This window comes from Oenanthe melanoleuca, chromosome 3 (genome assembly GCF_029582105.1).
Source record: "Oenanthe melanoleuca isolate GR-GAL-2019-014 chromosome 3, OMel1.0, whole genome shotgun sequence".
Taxonomy (NCBI): Eukaryota; Metazoa; Chordata; class Aves; order Passeriformes; family Muscicapidae; genus Oenanthe; species Oenanthe melanoleuca.
In genome coordinates this window covers 56,762,447-56,785,243 of record NC_079336.1, presented here as the reverse complement: position 1 = coordinate 56,785,243, position 22,797 = coordinate 56,762,447, and the positions used below count along the sequence as shown (strand labels likewise).

Sequence of the window (22,797 nt, the reverse complement as noted above, 5' to 3'; positions counted from 1 at the left end):
CAGACTGCTTTGTATAAAGAGTAACAGAAGAAAATTGCATTCAACATTGCAACATTAACAGCCTAACTTCTCCAGCTTGTTTATCAAAACTAAATTTCAATTTGATCATAATTTACTGCTATTTACAAAGACAGAAGAAATACAGTAAACAATGAAGAACAACACAGATAAGCAGGGGAGGCTCACAAATTTGAATCTATGCATTTCCAACCGGAAGCAAAATGCAGTTTTACCCAAGAATAATTAACTGTTGCAAGAAAAGAAAGTGCTATAAATTTCTTTGCTAGAAATATCTTTAAATTAATACTACCATATTCCCAAAAAGTAATTCTAGTCTAGTTATAGAAATATTTTTTGTTTTAATTTATTTGCAAGAACTACTAACTGAAATGCTGCATTTCCTGCTACAAAAAAGATGAGGCTGAAGGTCATCTTCATCAGCTTTAAAATAAATGGGAAAACCTGGCAGTATAGCAAAAGCAACTGACACTAGCCAAACAACTGTCAATTGCTTTGCTGTTAGCTGTTCACTGACAGTCTCTTTTAATCTTAAATAAATACACACAGAAGTGGTCTGAACACAGTATCCACAGCAGTTCAGATCAAAGAACAAAATATTTGTCGTTCTGCATCACAGACTATGATCTGCTGCCGATTATTAGAAGAAACTGAATGTGATTAAAAATGGAAATAAACTAGTATGTGCTAAAAATATTAATCCATATGCATACCTAAACCCCCACTTGATTGACTTACCTTTTGAATGAATTTCTCAACACTCTGCACAACATGCTTGTAGAACTGAAAAATATAATAGTATTTCAATAGAGAAAATCTGAAGATGAATATACTTGTTCAAGTATGTCGATATATTGATAGCAAAACCAGAAACAGAAAATTTGGAGTATTAAACAGTGATCCAATACCTACAGCAGAACATGCAATCTTCCTTAAAACACTTAATTAGCATATAAATAATTAAAATAATAAAAATATATAATTAGCATATAAAAGAGCTAACATCAGTGTTTCTTCTTTTTTTTGAAAGTTTTTTACACTGGATTTTTTGAATAGCATGCTTATTTATTGAGAACTAAGATAATAATATAATGATTCCACCAAAACACATGGTTATTCCACTGTACATGACTGAAGATGTTCACCTAATATTACTTAACATGTAACTTCTCTGCATTTCATTAATAAATAACATCTACTTGCACACTTTTCTTTAAAGTTGGACTGTCTTCTATGGAGTTGCTTTTTAAATCTCACATATAATCACAACGGCTCTGAATTGTTTATAATTGAGATAAACACTTCACACAATTAAATGTTGTCATTGAAATGGTAAGAGTGGAAGTAGGATTTCCAAGCTGAGTACATAATATAACATTTTGGTATAATTTAACTGCTTAATTAATAGAACCATCTAGTATGATTTACTACTTGTTTAAGTTCAATACAACTTATCAGCATTTCCATTATACTGCAACACACAGGCGCTAACTTAAAGAGACACTTAAAGCCACTGAATTTCACTCTTCAGTCATCAAATTACTCTTTCCCAATTATACAAAATACCAATATGGATTTCATTATCTGAAAACATATCTGCATTTTCAGCAAAGGAATGTAGATAGTAAGAACATAAGTTTGGTCTGCCTCTTTTTTACCTCTCCAGCTTTCACTGAGTTTCCATTTGTTTTAATGCTTAACATTAGTGGAATACTTCTTTCCTTCATCATTTTTCAGTGACTTTTTCTGCTGTGCTGTTGTTTAGCATTTAGTTTTATTTTGTGGCAGGAATAATCTTTAATGAGTGCACTAAGCCTAGAACTTAAAAACAATTTGTATCTAAGCAACAAGAAAACTGAAATCTATGAACAATATTCATTAAAAGGTATGCCAGGAATTTAGAAATTGAATAGTTGTATTGATCCAAAGGCATGCATAAATTCTGGGGAGAGAGGAAGGGAGAGAGGGAAGAAGGAAGAGTGAATTGTAGTTTTCTATTTATTCATCTGTTAACAGGCATGTCAATGTCTCCTTTTCTAACTGAAGAACCTGACAGAATTCAGATAGAGTCAAATTGGTATAATTCTTTCTCATATATGACAACCAGCAAATGAAACTCACACAACACTTTTAGCCTTTTGCTGAATTCCCAGATATCACATATGATCATAACTTGGAGACTGTATGCGCAGGAGAGGTGGAAAGTTCTGAAGCAAATTCTTTAAACTATTTCACAAAATTATTTTGACATAGATGAGAAATGTAAAAAAGCTCAGAAGAAGTTAACGGATTTCATACCTTTATAGCCTTGATTGCTGCCTTGGTGATCTGTGTCATTTTAGCTTTAGAAATGGGTGGCTTATAATCATTTAGCGAGTACAACTGTAAGAAAAAAAAAATATCAGAAATATAATCTGCAGTTGTAAGCAGAAGACATTATTTTTCCACAAGAAAATATCATTTTAAATTTTCAGTGGATTTTATGTATTAAGAAAAGACATTCCCATTTAAGAAAAACAAATTTTAAAAGCGCAGTAACATATAATGTAAGATTTAAAGTGCTTAAAGGAGAGCAGGTTTTTCTTTGCAATGTATATACATTTCTTTGCAATATATATACATACACCTAGCTTTACCAGCACTAAAAACAGGAGGCATTTCAGGTGAAGTTACAAAATAAATACAACATGAGTATTTATTTTACAAATAGAGTAGCTCTTATTAGGTTTTCCAGAGCAAAGACATCGATATACTTGATGTTGACATTGATAGACTTGATATACATACACTTTATGGAAGCGTAACAAAACCTTAACTTAATATATTCATCATCATATGCCTGCTGAATCAGGTCTTTTCATTTTCCATTAAACAAAAAAACAACAACAAAATCAAACCCAGTGAGCATGAGCATGGAGCAATTTTGATACTTAAAACAGACTGTAAAAAGTATAGACTTCATTCATTCACTGCATTAACTCGGGAAAATAATGTATCGGAAGTATTACAAATTCTTAAGCAAAAATCCAGCTGTGTCCTCAATTTCAAGTAGAGCATCTTAATTTCACGAATATCTAACCAGCAAAACAACCACAGCACACAGGTAGTGTAGTTTGGCAACAATGTTCTCCCTGGATGCAGTATTAACTCTGTTCATTTGACTGGTACATACATCTCCCAGCAGCAGCAACCCAGCATGACAGGTATTCATTAGAAATTTGCTGCACAGTGAAACTTTACACTAACTAAATTCACAGCTATGACTGATGGGTTGTAATTAGAAGCAACTTCCTCCCAAGGCTATTTACTTGCTGTGAAAATATCCCATTACCCACAATGTATGATTTTGAACAAAATGCTGCTCTTTTCTCCTTCAGCTCTAAGTGTTATAAGAGAAGGGACTGTCTGATATTTGCTACTTTCACACATAAAAAAACCAGACACAAAATATCAAAACAGATTTAAGGACATTCTTGACATACATTTTATTTTTGTTTACAACATATGTTTAGAAACATGTGACTTCAAAAAATGAGTTCTGATAATAGGAATGATCATCCATAACCAAATTTTTATTTCTCTCCTAGAAACAGGAAGAATTGGAGGTCTTCCATAAAACAGTAATTGAAACAGAAACAAAGCCAAAAACCCCTCTCCTTTTCTATATGAGAAATGTAATATAATGAACAAGATTAATACTCATACAGATATTTAAAATATCTTTAACTTCCTAATATTTATTTTAACTTTTTAATATTAATTTCTAATATTTCCTAAAATTGGCAAACTGCTAGCTCAGAAAACATAGTTCATAATTGTTTATATTTAATAAAGCAAACACTAAAAGTGAACAGGATCATAGTGGAAAGGATTAGACAATCTTAAATATAGGTTATGCTCCCCAAGTTGCTTACAATAATTTATCACTGAAGGTAACAAGTAGATATTCTTTCATCATACTTGAGTTTCCAAGAGACAAGGATTTGTTCTCCTTGCAAACATGAGATGCTTTTTTCCATCCTTTCCTGTCAAAACCAGTTTTAACCAAAACCTCCTATAGCTATCAAAACATGAAGTGAAAAACAAATTGGTTTGTCCAAGTGTGTCTGTCTTCTCAGCTTGAAAGGATTTCCATTAAAACTGTGAAATTATAACTAGTTCACAGCTAGACACCCACTTTTGAAACAACTGTTACTACTTTTCACTAATGCTAATTGCTGTTGCAAAATATTCTGAATTATTTACATGCTGCTCACACAATAAAAAGCAATACACTTCTAAAATGCATGTTCTTCACCACCATAGGGCAAAGGGAGAAGAGAGGCAAAACTCCAAGTCTCCAATCAGTTTCTTCTCTGCTTTCACAGAATCACAAAATGACTGGATTGGAAGAGACCTCAAAGATCATTGAGTCCAATTCATGCCCTAACACCTTGACTAAACCATGGCACCCAGTACCACGTCCAGTCTTTTCTAAACGCATACTGGGATGGTGACTCCACTACCTCCTCCAGCTGACAATTCTAGTACTTGATCACTCCTTCCATAAAAAACTTTTTCCTAATATCCAACCTATATTTTCCTTGGCACAGCTTAAGACTGCCCTCTCGTTCCGTCGGTTGCTGCTTGGAGAAAGAGACCAACCCCCATCTGACTAAAATCACCCTTCAGGGAGCTGTAGAGAGTGATAAGGTCATCCCTGAGTCTCCTGTTCTCCAGGCTAAACAACCCCAGCTCCCTCAACCATTCCTCACAAGGTTTGTGTTCCAAGCCCCTCACCAGCCTCGTTGTCTCCTCTGGATGTGCTCAAGCATCTCAATGTCCTTCCTAAACTGAGGAGACAGCACCGGACACAGCACTCAAGGTGTGACCTCACCAGTGCCAGCTACAGGGGAAGAATGACCTCCCTGCTCCTGCTGGCCACACTGTTCCTCACACAGGACAGGATGCCATTGGCCTTCTTGGCCACCTGGGCACAGCTGGCTCCTGTCCAGTCTGCTTTTGACCAGCATCCCAGTCTCTTTTTGCCTGGGCATTGTTCAGCCACACCGTCCCCAGCCTGCAACACTGCAGGGGATTATTGTGGTGATTGCCTTGACCCAGGTGCAGAAGGACTGTGCACTTGGCCTTGCTCAATATGAAGTTCACATGGGTTCTCTCCTCAAGCCTGTCAGGCTCCTTCTGGATGTTATTCCTCAAGTGTATCAATTCCACCTCAATGCTGAGGTTCCATTCAATCCCACTGTCTATGTCATCAAAAAAGATATTAAATAGTATCAATCCCAGTGTGGACACCTGAAGGACACCACTTCATACTGGTCTCCATTTGGACACTGTAGCCATTAACCACAACTTTTGGATGTTCACATCCAGCCAGCTCCTTATCCATCCAAAAATCCATCCATCAAACACATTTTCTCTTACTGCTAGGCCAACTAGAGAAGCAAAACTTGGTTGCCTCTCTAGTAATGAAAACTTCTGTTTTTCATCCAGCATAGATTATATTTTTTAGACACTTAGAATTTAAAGAATAAGGAGTTAAAGACACATGTATTATTTTAAAAATTTGTGCTTATATCCTAGCTTAATTTTTCCTGTATGCCCTTTCCCACAGATGTTTAGCTAAACCAGGTCACTCTCTAAGACCAGTGTCTTAGTTTTGTAAGACACTCATGCTCATTTGCAGAAGGCAACTGCTTGCCCTCACATAAAATAAATTTTTAAATAAAAAAAAAAAAAAAGCAAAAAAAAAGCAACATGACTAAATAGTAAAGTCAAGGAAACTCTCTGAAATAAAATTATACACTTTACAAAATCAGTAGTAATATTCAAAGGAATGGGGAGAAGTGGGATTGACCATAAACTCTGGCTGGTAATGTACATGCAAAATAGAGTGCAATCAAGATCAAGTCTCAAATGTGAGAAAGCATGAAAATCAGTATTCAGAAGACAGAAGGAATAGAAATCTACTAAAATGCTTGCCCAGGACAATCAGCACTTACAGGAGGACTCATAGGAGATAACGATCCCCCCCCCCGCCCTTTTCTTTTTTTAGATCTGCACACTAAGGAAAAGCTTTTATCCCACACCAGGATCCTCCTGAAGTGTGCTTACAAGAAGGTAAATAACAAGCTCACAATGTGAAAAATAACAAAGTATTAGAACAGAACTCAAGAATGCAAGACTTGGTAGCTGTGATTCACGAACTCTCATTTAAAACAGTCTCAATCTTATAGCTCTGAAAGACAGGAAAACAACACGATTTTCTGACAGGGGTTCAAGTGGAGAATTAGGAAACAATGGATCAGTTAGGTTAAATGAAAAAATCGTATAAATTACTCAAAATAAAAGTTGAGTGGGGACAAAGATAATACCATGCAGCTGTTTAAGGAAAAGCCACATCTCAGTATATTGTTCTTCTCTGAAAGATTCCACGAGCACAGTGAGAAATCACTGATATAACACTAACTGGACCACCAAATCATATTTACCAAAGATCTCTCACAAAAGGCTCCCAGAAACTAAGCTGTCCTAAACAGGCCCTTGGTTAACAAATAACCCAACCAACTACTCCTTAAATATGGCCAGCAAAAAATTTGAATGAACAGTCATTTGGTGCACAGTAAAGGGAAGTCCCAACAGTACCCACTTGTGCTTTCTGTCACCTATATTCTGGTTAGGACAAAGTCAGACTGTCAAAAGCTGAAGAGGAACATCTGTGACACTACTAAATAATAATCAGGCAGACAAATTAAGCTCAAGTACACAGAAAGCAGTGGACACTGGCTTTGAAGCTAGCTATTGCCATTTAGCAAAGAGATCTGCTGATACATGAGAGATTGCATCAAAGGTATCAACTCAAGAGTAAACCAGAAAAATCTCAGTAGTAAATGCAGTAAATGGACATTTAGACCCACATTATTTAGGCAACATCACTAACCCACAGGGCACTCTCACTCTACAATCTCCAAGGTTGGCATGAAATCATCAGGGATAACTAAAACTGTGGAGAAGCTTTCAAGTGAAGAACAAAGGTTCTTCAGCTGGTGAACAGGATTACCAAGGAGAGGCATATGTCAATACAACCTCAGTAGTGAAGGTAATTGGGAAGGATCTTCCTCACCCAAGGAGCACATCACATGACATGAGCAGAGAGCAAGCAAGAGTGAGACTGGTGGATGCAGTTCCAAACTGCCCAGTGTGGGTGGCCTTAGCTTGGAAGCGCAGCTCTGCATGCCCTAGAGGGAATTAACTTAGAACCTAAACTGTCACCATAAACTTGCTAAGTCTGTGCCCTGATACCATAATGAAACACACCCACTCTTTCAGATAACTGTATAAATTACAGTCAGCTATGTGTATGTTAGTATAAAATGTAGCTCTCCACTTAAAACGTTTTATTCGAATGAAGTTCAAGCCTTATCACATCAAGCAGCTGCATTTTTTTCACAGTAGAAACACAGTTCATTTCAGAGGGTCGAAAGTGAAACACTGTAATCATCAAGTGCCAGATAAAACAGAAGTTTCAGAGGTTTTGAAACAGGCTAGCTCACGTTTACAAGCTGAAAGAACAAAGAAAAGGAGCAGACAGAAACCCAAACGTAAACTTCAAAAAAAACATGCTTTAGAGCTGAGCTACCATATGACTCTATGAATTATGAAAAAAATCTTCCATTTACGAGCCACTTACCGCTCTTCTGGTTATACATCAGCTCATATGAAACATTTGCTCAAAGGCAAAAACTGATCAGTATCTTTAAATGTCTGATTACTGCTGAAAGATATTTGACCACCAAATAAAACTGTTTTTTCTAGTTATCTTCCTAAGTTCCCTTTCGTAAAGATTTGCAAAGTGAAAGTATTTGCACCATTTCTTATGTGAAAGTCCAGTAAGTATAGACATTTGCTGTTTAAATCTGAGGCATTGCTGCTCCACAGTGTGTGGAGTCTCTTTTTAAATGTACATTAAGAATTTCTCTCAAAACAACTGCACATTTATCACCTGATAATGATGTACATGCATAATAAAACCAAATTTTAGAACCACCTTACAAGTCAATGGATCAATTAACTTTTTCCTATTCATTTAGTAACTGATTTTGCAGCAGAAAAAAGAATATGCTGATTCCATCAAACCAAAATTTATCTCCCATCTATCCTACCATCTCAAGAGAAAAAACAGTCTCCTGATATTTGTCCAGAAAAGACCACTGCTCCAGTGATCTGTGCATTCACCCAAGAGTCACTCTGACACAAAGACCCTCCTAAGCAATCATCGCAACACAAACACAACATTTGGGAGAATGCTGCTTCAGTTAAGATTGAGTTTCTTAAAATAAACTGAAAGGCTAAACCCTGAATAAAAAAACCAACAACAAAACTGCAAATATACATTAAAAAAGGGGATGAGGCAAGAATTACACAATCAATGACAAGTCACAAGGGTCTGACTGTAGTGGTAAGGTAAACCATTTTCTAACTGTTAGCTCAGGTTTTGAAAAAAACAAGTTAGAGCATTAATGCATGATTCCTGCATGATCTTTGGGGAATAATTTTACTCTCCTCTGAGAGAAAAAGAATAGCCGAAGTAAAGAGAATACTTTCAAGTTACTGTCAAAAATGTCAGTGTTTTTTTCAAGACAGCACACTTAACAGTAGCACATTTGATTTCAATGTCTATGGACATCTAATGATCTATCAGTTGATTCTAGAAAGCTGTGGACAAGACTATTCTGCCTGCCTCAAGCATTCTAGATGACTGAACATGCTTAGATCCAAACACATTGCCAACAAAACAAGACAACACAAAATACAAATGAACATTAAGCTTCTCAACCCATTTAAGCTAAAGAAAACACCAGATAAAATTTACAGTGAATTTGTGCAGGGGGAAGCTGTTTCACTGGTTTCCTGTATGACGATTCCATCCAACCATGTCCTACACAAACTGGCATTTTCATAATCAGGTGGAGGACAATCAATAAACCTTTGATAGAAATACGCATGTTTAATTAAACGCTGAATATAAATCACAGGAAAACCTTACAATGAAGACCTGAGTCTGAATGGCACTTCAGGGACAAAATGAGTCCACAAACATACACCTGCTACAAATTCTAATTTGTCTCAATGAAAGTAATTCCCAGGATCATGTTCTTGCAAAGTAAGAATCAGATGACAGCCAAATGTCCATGTAAAGCACATAACAGATTATTACACAGATAGCATTAGAAGTCTTAAAGATGATCAAAGTAATAGTGCTAAAAGTGGTTTCTAAGACTCTTTCCTACAGAAATGTATATCTTTGTATCAGGACCAGGGCACCAATTAAAGCAGTTAACTATATTCACAATTCTGTATTTTCCTCTATCTGATAAAACAGTATAATGATCTGTACAGCAAAAAGTAATGATGGGGAGAACTAAGACACTACATATAAGGCAATATTCCAGTACAAAGGTTAAAGCATTGCTAATACTCACTTCCCCACAATATAATTTTAAATAAACCAAGTTTCCTTTCCAAACTTTGGGGGAAAAAAAATACAGGCTTCCCTGAAGATCTAATGAGCTATATGAATTACATGTTGGGACTGGGGGGGGAAATGCAAAAGATCAGATTGATGCTATATATAAAGCAATGAATTTCTGCTCTGTATTTTTTTCTTTAATTCTGTTAAGAAAAATGGTCTTCAAGAGAAGGCCTACTGAAAGTCATGGAATTTATCAGTGTATTTCAAATTTTCATTATCCACTATCACAAACAAGTTTTATCATTACAATCATAATTAAAGAAGTATTTAAAGTGAAATCTACTGTAAATTCCTCTAAAAAGCAAACTCTGCTGCACACAGCTGTAGTTTACAAGGCAGTACTACATGCTGCTAAGCTATAGTCTAAAGCTTCTCAAGTGAAGACCAGACATCATGCACATAAACTTACATCCCCAAGGATGGACAGTCACTTACAGAGCAAGTTACTACACATATCTGTAGAAGGGCAACGACACACTGCACTTCTACAAAGCCCAGCACTTAATTCCAACATCTTTCAATGCTCTTATTCAACAGGCAAAAGAGCCAGACAGCTGTTCCTGTACCAAATTTTGAATAAAAAATAGAAAGATGTACTAACATTATTAAAATTTTAAAAGTTTCATAAATAATATATCCATTTTTTTTATACCTCTGCCACATTCTATAAAGACAAGGAAAGCAGCTAGGAATAATTTTTCATATAATTTTTCCATATAATTTAAAAGGCTTGAAAGCTGTGAACGACTCTAGTTTAATGAGATACAAAGGAACAGACATTCACACAGATAAGTCTCTGTAACACTGATACAGCAGCTAGGGGAATAAACATTTTGATGCTGATACATCAGGACTCAGCCCATCTGTTAAGTATGAGATTATGACCAGTGTTACAAATCTCTCTACAGAAATATTTTTAAAGTTAATTTAAAAAGGCATCAAATAATGACATGACACTAACTGGACATCATATATACTAACAAGTATCTGCAATTTCAATGCAAAAACCCCAAAAAATATTTAGAAGTAAAGCCAAATACATTCTATCTTAATAAATTAGGTTAATTTCTTTCATATTTAAATAGTATTAAATTAAACCAAATCCAATTGGAAATAAAGAAATAGTCACTGAATCGCTTACTAAACATTAACAAGAAAAGAATATTGTCATCTATTGCTTAAAAAGAGGACACTTATCAACAAATTTGTGCTAGGTTACATTTTACACACTCTCCCGAAATTTATTTTCTTGGAAAAGTTACTAAATTGCATGCCCTCATCTCTCAGTGAGCAGGATTTTAACTTGATGCTGAGTAGGACCTACCTATGAGAATCACTAATTAAATCCTGTCAACACTTTGCTACCCACAGTGCTGCATATAAATATTAAAAAATATACCATACATGTGCATGGACGCAGGATGACCAGAATGGCAGATGCTCCTTTCAGCATAAGGCATTTCAGTTTGGAGGGAAAAAAAAAAAAAATGTTCTTTCAGTTATCAACCAAGAAGAGTTGTCAAAATTCAACATTAAAAAAGTACAGAATGAGCGGGTTGCAACACAACAGCACCTACATTAATACAACTGTTGTCAAAAACAAGTGCATGACACGTGGTTTTAATTAACAAATATAAAATAATAGTCAATTTTCTTGATATCTAAGTGTATGTTCCTTAAAAAAAATTTGAAAGTAACCAATGACACTCACATGAAAAACTCAGCCCCTCCCTACACATCAGTTGCATTATACACCACTGTTTATGTTTAAAGAGGACATTTAAATATTCATGCCAACTACTGTACAAGAAACTAAGTGAAATAAGATGCAAAGGTAATGCAGCAGTCTCTCCAGCCCATCAGATACCAGCACACAAAGTCAGGTGTCACCACCGCTGCATTTGTGTAGCACTTCTCCTACTTATTTTGTTTCAAGGAAACACAATTATGACAAGTTTTCTGAACTCAATTTGAGATGGAACAACAAAATTCCATTTTAGTTTTTACATATTTGAGCCACCAACCCATTACAATTTTCTGTAAACCCTCACCATAACTCCTTTAAAAGAGAGCTTTTAAGTTCTCTTGGTACAGTCTGCTTTGTACAAATATGAACATAAAACTGGAATTTTAAGAAAACAGCTGGATTTGACTTCACGTTCCTGAACTCTACACAACTGCAAAACAGATGTGTACGTCAGATAATCTTTAGAACATACTAGCTCTTAGCCATTTATAAGTCATAAAATACAATTCCCCTTTTTCTCTTCATAGTAACTTGGGATGTTTGCTGCATGGGAACATAAAAGGACCACATTAAATAGGTAGGCAAGAGTGAGCACTTCACCAATGCCTGAACTCTCAATAATAGAAAGGAAGGATTGATCATTTCACTACAAACAATTTTCTCATCTGTCCTGACATATGGCTAATTTCCATGATTAACTTTTTATCATTATTACATAGCTAATTCTAGATCAAGAGGAAAACTGATCAGCTTCTGTCACAATGTCAGTCTTCACAGATTTCCAGATGTGAGCTTGGAGGCTGCCCACACTGGAGAAGTACCCTCTGTCCTTGTTCCAACGCACTAGTATGGCAAAGTGTGGCATAACAGAGAGTTAAAAGGCTTAGAAAAGTCTAACTACAATCACACCTCTACAATTCTGAGATGTGAAATATAGGAACAGATCTCAAACATTTTGAAAATCAGACTCACACATTTTCTCTGCCAACTGTTTTGAGAGCTCATGACAAAAACTGTCTTCTTGTGTTGATTTCAAAGTATCTCCTTGGATATATATAGTTTTAAACCCCTGCATTCACAATGAAACTTAATGATTCAAATTTAAAATAGAAAGTAATCACAGCTTGTACTGGATTGGATTTCTTCAACCCGTATAGTTGTCACATAAATGGTCTTTATTTCCTGTTAAGTGCTTAAGTGCTCCACCTCACTCTTGTGAAAATTAAAAAGCAAGTGGTTACTACTGCATATCTGGTAACCAAGTTACGAAGATCGTTATCTGAAGCTACTCCTTTTCATGTCAACCAGCTTTGTTTTGTTAATATATACAGAAAATATTTTGTTAATATTCAGTACTCTGAAAGACTTTGAATTGATCATTCCACCTGCTTCCAACAATCTGGTTAATATATTCTAAGCTCTTTGGACTTACCCTCTGAAAAAGCCAAAAGCATTTATACGTATGATTATTTCTCTTTTTAAAAGTGCAATTACATCCCTAGCAAAATATTAGAATTGTATTTTTATCTATTGTACAAATTTCTAAATTATGCACTGAGAGCTCCATAAAGTCCTGCCACAAGGCCAACATTTTTAAACTAAGAGTTTTATAGTGAGAGTAATTATTAGTATTTTGCACTTTAAAGAAAAAACAAACTACAGAATAACAGGAGTGGAAAGCAAAGAATGCACATAATTAATTCTACTTAAGTTTTTGGAAGTAACTAATAAATACAGAAGATGGAGGTGGGGGGGGAAATAAAAAATGAGTAAGGAAACCCTTACCACTCAACTCTAAACTAATCATTTGAAAACATTGAGCCCTAGACTGAACTGCGCAAGATGATGGATCTTCTAAATTATCTTTCCCAAAAATGCATGCTATTTCAATAATAAATTCCAATTCAAATATGTAAGACAGCTATTCACTTCCTTGCATAAAGATAGTGCACCCTGTTCAGCTGTTATAATTTTTTATAAAGCAGTATTTACTTCAATCTTTCAAAACTGTTAGAAACAGTATCTTATAATAAACAAGCTAAAGGCTACAAAAATAGGTGGCTTTAACCTCTCAGGGGTTGTTATCCTTCATAGTTTTACTGCTCAGCCACCATCCACCCAAAATACCATTCCTTGCTACTACTGCCTCCTGGACCTCAGCTCTGCCACTCTTCTTTGGGGCACATCTTCTTTTCTTCATTTTAAATGGGAACCAGAATGCCCTCTGCCAACCCTCAAAACCATCAACAGCAAACACATTAACAAAGGTGCCAAGCCTCATCTTCCACACATGTAGTTTAGTAAATTAAGCATGTGCCTTGTATTTCTGAATTCAAAGCATCAGCCACTCACTCATATATCCAAAGACAGAAGAAAAGAACATCATGCATTTAAAACCGTACCCAGTAAAACCAGCTAAGTTATGTAGGTAAACTCTTGCAAAAAGAAGCGGAAACAAAATGATAAGTTGTTGTATACCCATAGTAGTCACCTTTGCACAAATGCCACCTCACTTCCCAAAAGCCTAACAGCAGAAACAGCAGACTATTCCAAGAAATACACATTTCTGGAAGGGATAAATCTAATAGAGAGGATCATGGTGACAATGCACTCATTTCTTCTTATTTCCTCCAAATGTTAACAATTCATTTTAAATTCTATTAATGAAAATGTCTCCTTTTGATCAGGACATATGGAAAGAATAGGTAGTATATATATATATAAAAACTACTACAGCAGCAACTGGATATTGTGTTTTTGCCTTAAAGAGCGTGCACCCTAAAATGTAGAAGCATCTCCTGAATAAGGTTAATAAAATTACCTACCTAACTACTGCTGTTGTCAGTGCTCCCTGAGAAATACTGCAGAAAAGCAGCTCCAAAGAAGTGAAGAATGGAAGAATAGAAATACACGTGCAACTTATGACAAGTTATGAACAGGAACAAGGACTAATATTGTTCTGAACTTTTTGTAAAAGTTCAAAGCTAAGCTCACCGAACTCTGGATGCACATATGAACAGCCAATTATGCAGCTCTGCCCCGGGTCCCGCAATGGAGTTACACCAGTGGCTGCTGGGGCCATGAGTGTGGGCTATAACCAAGGCTGAAGGAGCACTCAGGATGAATTTTTTGGTGGTCGTCCAGAGGTAAAACGATGAATCAATTTTACAGACAAGAAAAATAGGAGGCCTATTCCTAAGTTAAAAATCATCATTATTAGAGTAACTTAAGTACCATAAAGCATTTTTAAACCTGTCTTATCAATACCTTTTTATCTGAATGGCTTTTTTCCCCATAAGAAAGCCATCTGGTTTACCAGACTCCACTTCTACATCTACCATAGGAAAAAAGACTGTTGGTCATAGAATGGTTTGGGTTGGAAGAGAATTTAAAGGTCATCTAGTTCCAACCACCCTGCTATGGGCAGGGACACTTTCCACTAGTCCAAGTTGCCCTAAGTCCCATCTAGCTTGGGCTGAAATACTTCCAAGGATGGGGCACGACTCAAAAAGTGGCAAATCCAAACAAGACTTGCTAAGATAATTTCAAGTACTACGTGAAAGACTGTAGCCCCATGTATAATCTTGGTAAGCAAGTGACAATCAAAGGATCTGAAGTTACAGGAATTCAGAAGGGCATTTGTTTTAAGCTGCAAAATGGCTCGCTGCTCTCTAAATGAGTAGTAAGTAGGATCAAAACTTGTAACTATCCAGTTACAACTCCAGAGAGCTTGCAGAAACTGGAGATCTATACAACTACTCCAGGCTCACAGGATCTGATCTAGATTACAGCTTAAGAACAAATTTAGAGTCTATGTATCTAATTCTGAAAACCCATCAACATCTGTCCTACACTATTTCACTAAAGAAATTAGGTTCTTGAGCAAGACATGCAACAAAATAAAACCAAACCCTAACATTTTGGGCCTTAAACACATACTTGCATGAGCATGTCTTTGCAAGGCCAGAAGTCAAAGCTCTATGGCTGATGAAAATCAAAGGTCAGATCAGTCTTTGAAAGTGTGATATTAAAACTGCAAATATTTATTCAGCACACATGGAGACATTTAACCAGATGAACATCAATTTAATATTTACTGTATCTTGAAGAGAAAAGGACTCTCTTTCCCTACTCTTTAAAAATCACTGAGAGCCAGCAAAGTTCAACTCTTACTGGGTAACAACAAAGTAAAATATTTCACTGATACAGCTCCTAATGATCCTGACAGCAAACAGGAAACTAACTATTCTTACATACTTTGTTGCATCTTAAGGGAATTCATATCAATATTCATGCTTTTTTTTGAGAAACACTACAGGATTATACAGCAAAATAAAACAAAAGACATTTTTCACATCGACTCCAGAGGTTAAGATTCAAAAACAGAAACAACTTTTCAGATGTATGAATGTCTGCATGCAGATGCACATATCACTTTTTCTTCTGACAAAAGACAAAAGTAAACCAGAAGTTTGCATCCCAATTTGCTACAATTAAATTTACAAGTATTTGACCATAAATGGGGTATCAGACAAACAAAAAAGAAGAAAGCTTTAAACTTATCACAGCTGCAGAGTCCTTCAAACAGCAGAGGATACGAAAGAAGGTCGTACTCTTTTTTATGGGCAGTAAAATATAGTGACAGAGAAAACAGATACAGGTTTTGTCATTGTCACAGCAGGTAGGAAAAAAAACCCCTGCAGATGTTTCAGGTGCTTTGGCCTACATGAAACATCCAGCAGAATCCAAGAAAAATATCTTGACAGGAAGTAGCTTATGTATCTTTTCACTGTTCTTTAACATAACTGCTAGTAGCTACTTGCACTAATCAAAGCCCTGAATGCTCATTTTATAAAGCATCCCTTTTTTCCCCACTTTCCCCAGTTATTCAGCATCAATCTCTATTTATAATCTTCATGAGGCATACCATTTAACTTTTTTAGAATCAACTGGCATTCTTTCATGAAAAACCCACCTCGTTGACTTAGAATATGACATTTAAATAATGAAGTCTGAAATAAAATACTTAGTTTGGACTTCTATATGCATCTATACTCCAATACCCACTATCAGCATCCAACTGTACAGACAAGAGAAACTGAGCTTTTCATACAAGACATGCTCAAGTGAACAAGTAATTTCTGAAAGGAATCAGAAGTCACATGACTTTCCTGTTCCCGAGTTTCAAGGGACCAGCTTTGCCTTATCCTATTTTACCTTTTTTAAATATACAATTGTCCTTTTCTCAACTGTCTCGCCAATGTCCTAATATACAACTGAAATTTGCGGGACTGGATAATAACTATTTGTGTACTGGATTCAACAATGTAAATTCCAAATCTAGATATGCCATCTAACTCTCCTAAATAGGTTTTACCATTACGAACCATCTAAATGGCTGTAAATCAAAGCCTCAGCAACTCAAAATGAAAACAATATTCAATGATTTGACCAAAGCATGCATAGCTTATGCAAGATATTTTTGCTTTGTCTTTAAAGAGAATGAAAAAACGAAAGTATCAGTAATCAAGAACAGCAACACTTGATGAAGCTCATACATGAAGAGATGTGTGCCTGCCTGTATGTGAGTAAAGACACTGATAAACTTAAAATTATTAGAAATGCTATGTTTAATTGAACCAGATCAGTGAATTACTATTGCAGTTTTTAAAGAAATAAGTATCTAAGTTGAATTTACTGTCTTTTCAAGACCCCTATTATTTAATTCTTACAGATGCAGTCAATATAGCTAAACAAAGCATAACTTAAAATACTCAGTTTGTGTTGTATTGAAAAATGAATTTGCGATCTCCATTCCCGTTAAAATGAATTACAATCCTGTGACTGTGTGACTGTAAAACTATTTATATTTATTCTGCATGTTAACATAGAAATAAATTTTAAAATAATTAAATGTGTTTTAGAATTAAAACATCCATTGGTCTTATTTTTCCACACAGTCTTCACATTATACAGTGAAAAATAATTTGGCTTGCCACAGCAAAAAGGACAAGTATTGCAAGAAAACTTCGTGGAGTATAGCACTCAAAACCAACTTCAAGTGCAGTACCTGAAAGCAATGTGACAATGGCCAGCTAGAGTTGATGACGACAGCAAAAGTTTAACACTGAGATGACTATATAACAAAAACTGAATTTTAATAATATACATCTGCAATTAAGTCATGGTTATCTGAGCACTGGAACGGTGAGGATACACGTTTGCCTCTAGTCCATTTAAATTCCTCTTTAACAAAACACATTTTATAGAACATATGAGAATTTGAAACACTTGAGGCATTTTCTTCTGTCATGACCTCTTGAATCTGATTTTGTACTTTTCTGAAAAAATTCAGGGTCTGAATGGAGGCTTTGAAAAAAATGGCTCTGCAGTGGTAAGCCTTCATGGTGCCAGCTGTAGCAAATGATAAACTCTAGTACAAAACATTGCCAATTACCTCTACACTACATTAAGTCAGTTGTATATTATTCCAATTTTCAGTTGCCAAGCAGTTTTAATCAAATAGGAAAATGTCAACCATTACATGAAAACAATACTGAGCATGTTTTATTTAGGAGCTTGATTATTTCTCAGCTTTAAATTTACCCTTCCCAAGACTTGAAATGTTATGGCTAATTGTACACATACAACTAGGTACAGCACAGACAGCACTATGTACCATCACTAAACATTGAACAGCTTTCCACAATAGCTACCATTATTTCCAGTAGTTACTGTTCAAATAAAGTTGAAATTCATTTTTCTAATCAAATTAATGAGAAGCCTATTCTAAGCACTTCAATCCTGACTGCCATATAGGATAATTACAATACAAGATATTGCTCAGCTCACATACAATTCTGGAGTTAGCTATACTCCCTAGATGGACTGCAGGCTTTATTTCAGCTTCACTGCAGAATCTAACCACAACTCTTTCCTTTAAAAAACCAAACAAAAAAATCAATTCCAGAAGTACCCAACTGGAAGATTTGAGTGTTTAAATGTATTAGAATGTTCCTTCTAAAGTATCATCTGGTTTTCACCAGTAAGTTTCTAAAACTGTTGTAAAATTATTAACTGAATGCAAACTGCATAAGAGAAAGTATTGTAAAAGATTTATTCTGTCCCATCTGTTGCTAAACTTAATTTATATCTATTTTAAGCCAAAAAACTCTAAAACAGGACTCAGACGTCAGCTCTAGAGTTTAACATGACCTTAAAACAGAATATAAACAAAAAAATAGGATTTTACGAGTGAAGTACCAGTATTTTGTAAATCAAAACCATTTAGGAACAACAATATATAGACTCATACTTAGCTAACTTTAGCTAATTCAAATATTTAGTGATCATTTCACAGTTCTAAATTGCAAAGTGTGTATAGGTAAGTTCAACCAGAGAAAATTAAAGTCCAGTTCTCCACTGGGAACACAGATGCTAAGAGTGGCACGCAATGACACTTGGGATTCTTCAACTGTAGCAAGTCTGGTACCTTTTACTTCCAGGATCAGGGTTTGTTTAGTCATGGCATCTTTAAAACCTTCCCATCATTGTAGCCCAGCATTCAAATACAGATAGAGGTTAAATCAGAGATGCTGTCTATTTATATCATAGCAGATAACTTGGTTAAAATGACACTGTCCGATCTTCTGCACCTTCTTTTCCAACATACTGTCTACCATTTTCGAAGCATTTAGAAAATTTAAGGCATAATCTAAACCTCTTCTCTTCAGCATGGCTGCCTCCCTAAGTTTCAGACTTATTTTGACACTACTTATACCCAAGTGCTCAGCAAGTCAGTCAGAAGCTGTTTTCCAACATGGAGAGGAAGACTTCTGCTCCTACTGATAGGTATATAGAAGGAAAATGTTTTGAACAACTTATATTCTTCTGTTCTTGTGACCAGATTCTTCCTTTTCCCTGAATAACAATACAGCACATATGCCAATCAAATAATAAAATAGGAATAAATGTTTATACCGTTTATTTTGCTTCTAGTGGCCACAATGTGCTTTTTTCTACTTAAGAATTCAAATTGCGTGAGGTGCAACACCTAGAATTGCACATCAGTTAGAGCTGCACAACTGCTGCTGAGTTACTGGAGAGTATCTGCTCATTTTAAAAATCTGTCTTACTGTGCTTGTAGAAACAACAACATGGTTGCCACACTGTTCCACCACAGGTCAAATGAAACCGCATCACTTAAAACTATTAAAACCGTACTACATCACAGCGGGGGCTAGTGAGAGGGCAACTGGGAGCTTCAACATGGGAGCAGTCTGTAGAAATATACATTGTAACGAGAGCTGATACCTACTAAGGTCAATATAAGTTAAAAACTACTTTGTAAAATGTGGGACTTCGTGAAATATATATTTATATATTTGTTTTTCTTGCTCGTACATTAACTTCAAAATACAAATTATGCTCTCACAATGAGAGCAACTAAGCAGAGTTGCCACAACATCTCCCAATAAAATAAACATTAGCTTTCATGACAAAAGAGAAGCCAGGTGCAGTATGAACACCTCAGCCTATATGTATGTATGCATGTGTTCTTGGGTACCATAGCCCGCTCTCTGCACAGTGCTTCAATGCAGGATCTGAGCTCTATGCAGCATGTGGGGAATGTCTGCTTCCATCCTGACTACTGCGAATATACTACTCTCAAACACGGAGGCGAACCTCCAATTCCTTTGTATTCCTTTCCCCAGATTTAAAGCTTAGCTGCACGAGGTGTTAAAAGTGCGCGCTGGCGGGGTTCGGATACACATGTAATTAGCGAGGAGGAAGAGGGTGGAAGGAGAGACGAGGGAAGGCGTGGAAGGGCACAGTCCCTGTGCCCGGCGAGCCTGGACCCCCCGCCGCCCAGCGCAGCCTCCTCGGCCGCTGCGTGAAGTTGGCCGGGCATCATACGCCCCACCGCAGGCCAGGCGACGGGAAGAGACCTCTTTCTCCTCCTCTTCCTCGGCCTCCTCACGCGTCCTCCTCTTCCTCCAGCCCGCCGCCAGATCTATTCTTCCCCTTCAGCCGCCCCCAGCCTCACGGCGGAAGACGCTGGGGGGGAGGGGGACGTCTCCATTACCCTCTCCACCCTCCCGCTTCCCAGGGACGGCGACAACGGCCCTTTCCCGCCCGACGGGGCGGGGAGCGCCGGACCGGCCTGCGGCAGCGCCCCCGCCTCCCTGGGCCCCCGGAGCTCCCCCAGTTCCCGCAGCCTCCCCGCTGCAGGGGGGTGCAGAGAAGGCGCCGGGCCCGGGGGCCCCGCCCGCTCCCCGGCCCCGAGGAGGGGAGGCCGCCGGCAGGGGGTTACACACCTCGCTGTTAAAGGCTTTCACAGCCTCCATGTCGCGGCGGAGGCGGGAGCCGGGCGGCTTCTCTCCGCTGATGGCGGCCGGGCCGGGCCGGGCCGGGCCAAGTCTCGGTCCGTGCGTGCGTGCGCTCCTCGCTCAGGGGCCGCCCGGCCTCCTCTCCATGGCGGGTGGCGCAGGGGGCGGGCGCGGGGGGACGCGGGCCCCGCTCGTTTCCGTCTCCTCCTCGCCCCGCTTCCCGCTCGGCGGCGCCGGCGTTCCCTTCCCTCCCTCCTTCCCTCCCTTCCGCGCCGGGCTCCGGGCGGCTGCGCCGGCAGGAGATGGAGGAACAACGCGCGGCGGCTGCGGCGCGGGCGCCAATATGGCGGACACGCGGGGGCTCCTCGCAGCGCAGCGCCGGAGCGGCGCAGGCGGCTACAGCGCCCCCTGCCGGGCAGCGCCCGCCCCGCCGCACGGGCGCTGCCGGGATGGCGGCGCCGCGTCCGCCCCGCCCGCTCTGCTCCCGCTGCTCCTCCTCCTGGAGCGGGCGGCGGCGAAAGGGTTACGGGAGCGAGTGTTGGGCGCCGCTGCGTTTCGTCACCGGCGGGCAAAGCCCGGCGTGCTTGGGACGCCGTTTTCACCGTTTCCGGGTCCCCGAACCGTTCGCCTCCTCACGCCCGGCCCGCTGAGCCTCCCTCTCCCCGCAGCAAGGCCCACCGGCGAAACTGGGAACGGCATCCAGGCTTGAAAAAAGGCAACGGGGAAAACAATCAGCGAGGCGTAGGAGGGCAAAAACATTCATAATTCGATAAGCTCACAAGCAATCAGTACTTTTTATCAAGAGGAAAGGAGAAAACCCAGACAATCGTAATGCAAATCTGTCACAAGCCCTAGTGCACTTACTACATGAATATTGCTACTCAACAATTCCGCACCAAAAAGTCTCCAAAGCAGGCGTTAAGGCATTTCTGTTTGACTACCCAGGGCAAACTGCCAGGTGAAGTTTCGGGTAGGGTGCACTTCCCCGTGCCCCAGCGCCACGCCAGACCGGCAGAGCACTTGCCTCTCCCTGAAACACAAACACCTTGCTTAGCTGAGAAATCCCAGTAGAAGCAGCTCTGTCAAACAAGAGGACTTACTTCCAGGGCATAGATTTGTGTCCCCCCAAACACAAAACCACCACGTCTTGCCTTAGCCAGGAAGAGCCTGAAGGATCTCAGGAGCCCTGAAGATGAAAACTTAGGTTTGTCTTCAGTTGCTGCTTTTTCCTGCCTAGTTATGTCCTTTCAATTCTACTGATACAATAAAGATATGACAGTATTGTTTCAATAAACAAGCCCAGCATTGGAGGAAAAACTGGAATTCTACAGCTCCATTCTTACAGAAACAAGAGAGATTACTAGGTCTCTCTACAAAAGGAATTGGACGTTCCTCCTGTCTTACCCTCCAATAAGCTTACTTAAGAAAAAAGCCCATCTCTAGCAACTGCTCTTGTTGCAGTATCAGGCCACCAAGGGAGTCAGGAAACGAGTAAATATCCTGTTAGGATGAGAGAACTGTGTCTGTTCAGACTGAAAAGAAAAAAAACATGGCCATGGGGTAGGAAGGACACCCAGTGCCTGCAAAGTAAAATGACTGAATAAGGCTCAGTGACATTTGATTGTTTCAAAACATAAAGTTCTTTCCAGACCTCCTACACAGCGGAGGTCAAGAGGTAGTAGGGCTTCACTTAAAGCAGGGGAGGTTCTGACACAACCCAAGAAAAGCCTTTTTGGTTGTGAAGATGGCCAAGCAGTAGAATAAGTTTTCCAGACAGGCTGTGCAGTCTCTAACCCTTTATGAAGTTCCAGGGGATAAAGACCTTAATAAGCAACTCAGAGCTCACAGACTGAGTGTAGTCTCTGCTTCGGGGCACATACTGGACTAGACAAGCTCCCCGGGGCCCTTCTAATTCTTTCTTTTTCCTGTGGCAAATAAGAGTAAATAAAATATGAAGAGACAACTCTGTTCAAATTATTGTGAAGATTTTACAGGTTACTCATTGTACTACAAGAGTAACTGCTGTAACTATTTATCTTGTACTCCTCTGGAAAGCTTACTGAAGTACTACAGTTGCAAACAGTTCTCCAGGATCTGGTAACTTCCCTTCTAGGTGAAATTGAAGCAAGCCTAGTTTTCCCTAGTAAAATGGATGGAATACCACACTGCAG

The 22,797-nt window shown here is 38.4% G+C and overlaps 1 protein-coding gene across 2 annotated transcripts in view; it reads right to left on the bottom strand.

Annotated features, from left to right (window-relative positions):
• Positions 1-20,995, bottom strand: part of SCAF8 (SR-related CTD associated factor 8) — an 81,644-nt gene extending 60,649 nt beyond the window's left edge. The window contains exons 1-3 of one of the 2 annotated variants that reach the window (XM_056487319.1): positions 20,615-20,995; positions 2,317-2,400; positions 757-801 (exon numbers count right to left, since the gene is read on the bottom strand). In XM_056487319.1, coding sequence (XP_056343294.1) covers positions 757-801; positions 2,317-2,400; positions 20,615-20,644 — 159 coding nt within the window. In that variant the 5' untranslated portion in view covers positions 20,645-20,995. The remainder of the gene's footprint in view (positions 1-756; positions 802-2,316; positions 2,401-20,614) is intronic. The other variant, XM_056487318.1, reaches the window with a different exon arrangement.
• Positions 20,996-22,797: the final 1,802 nt, after the last annotated feature.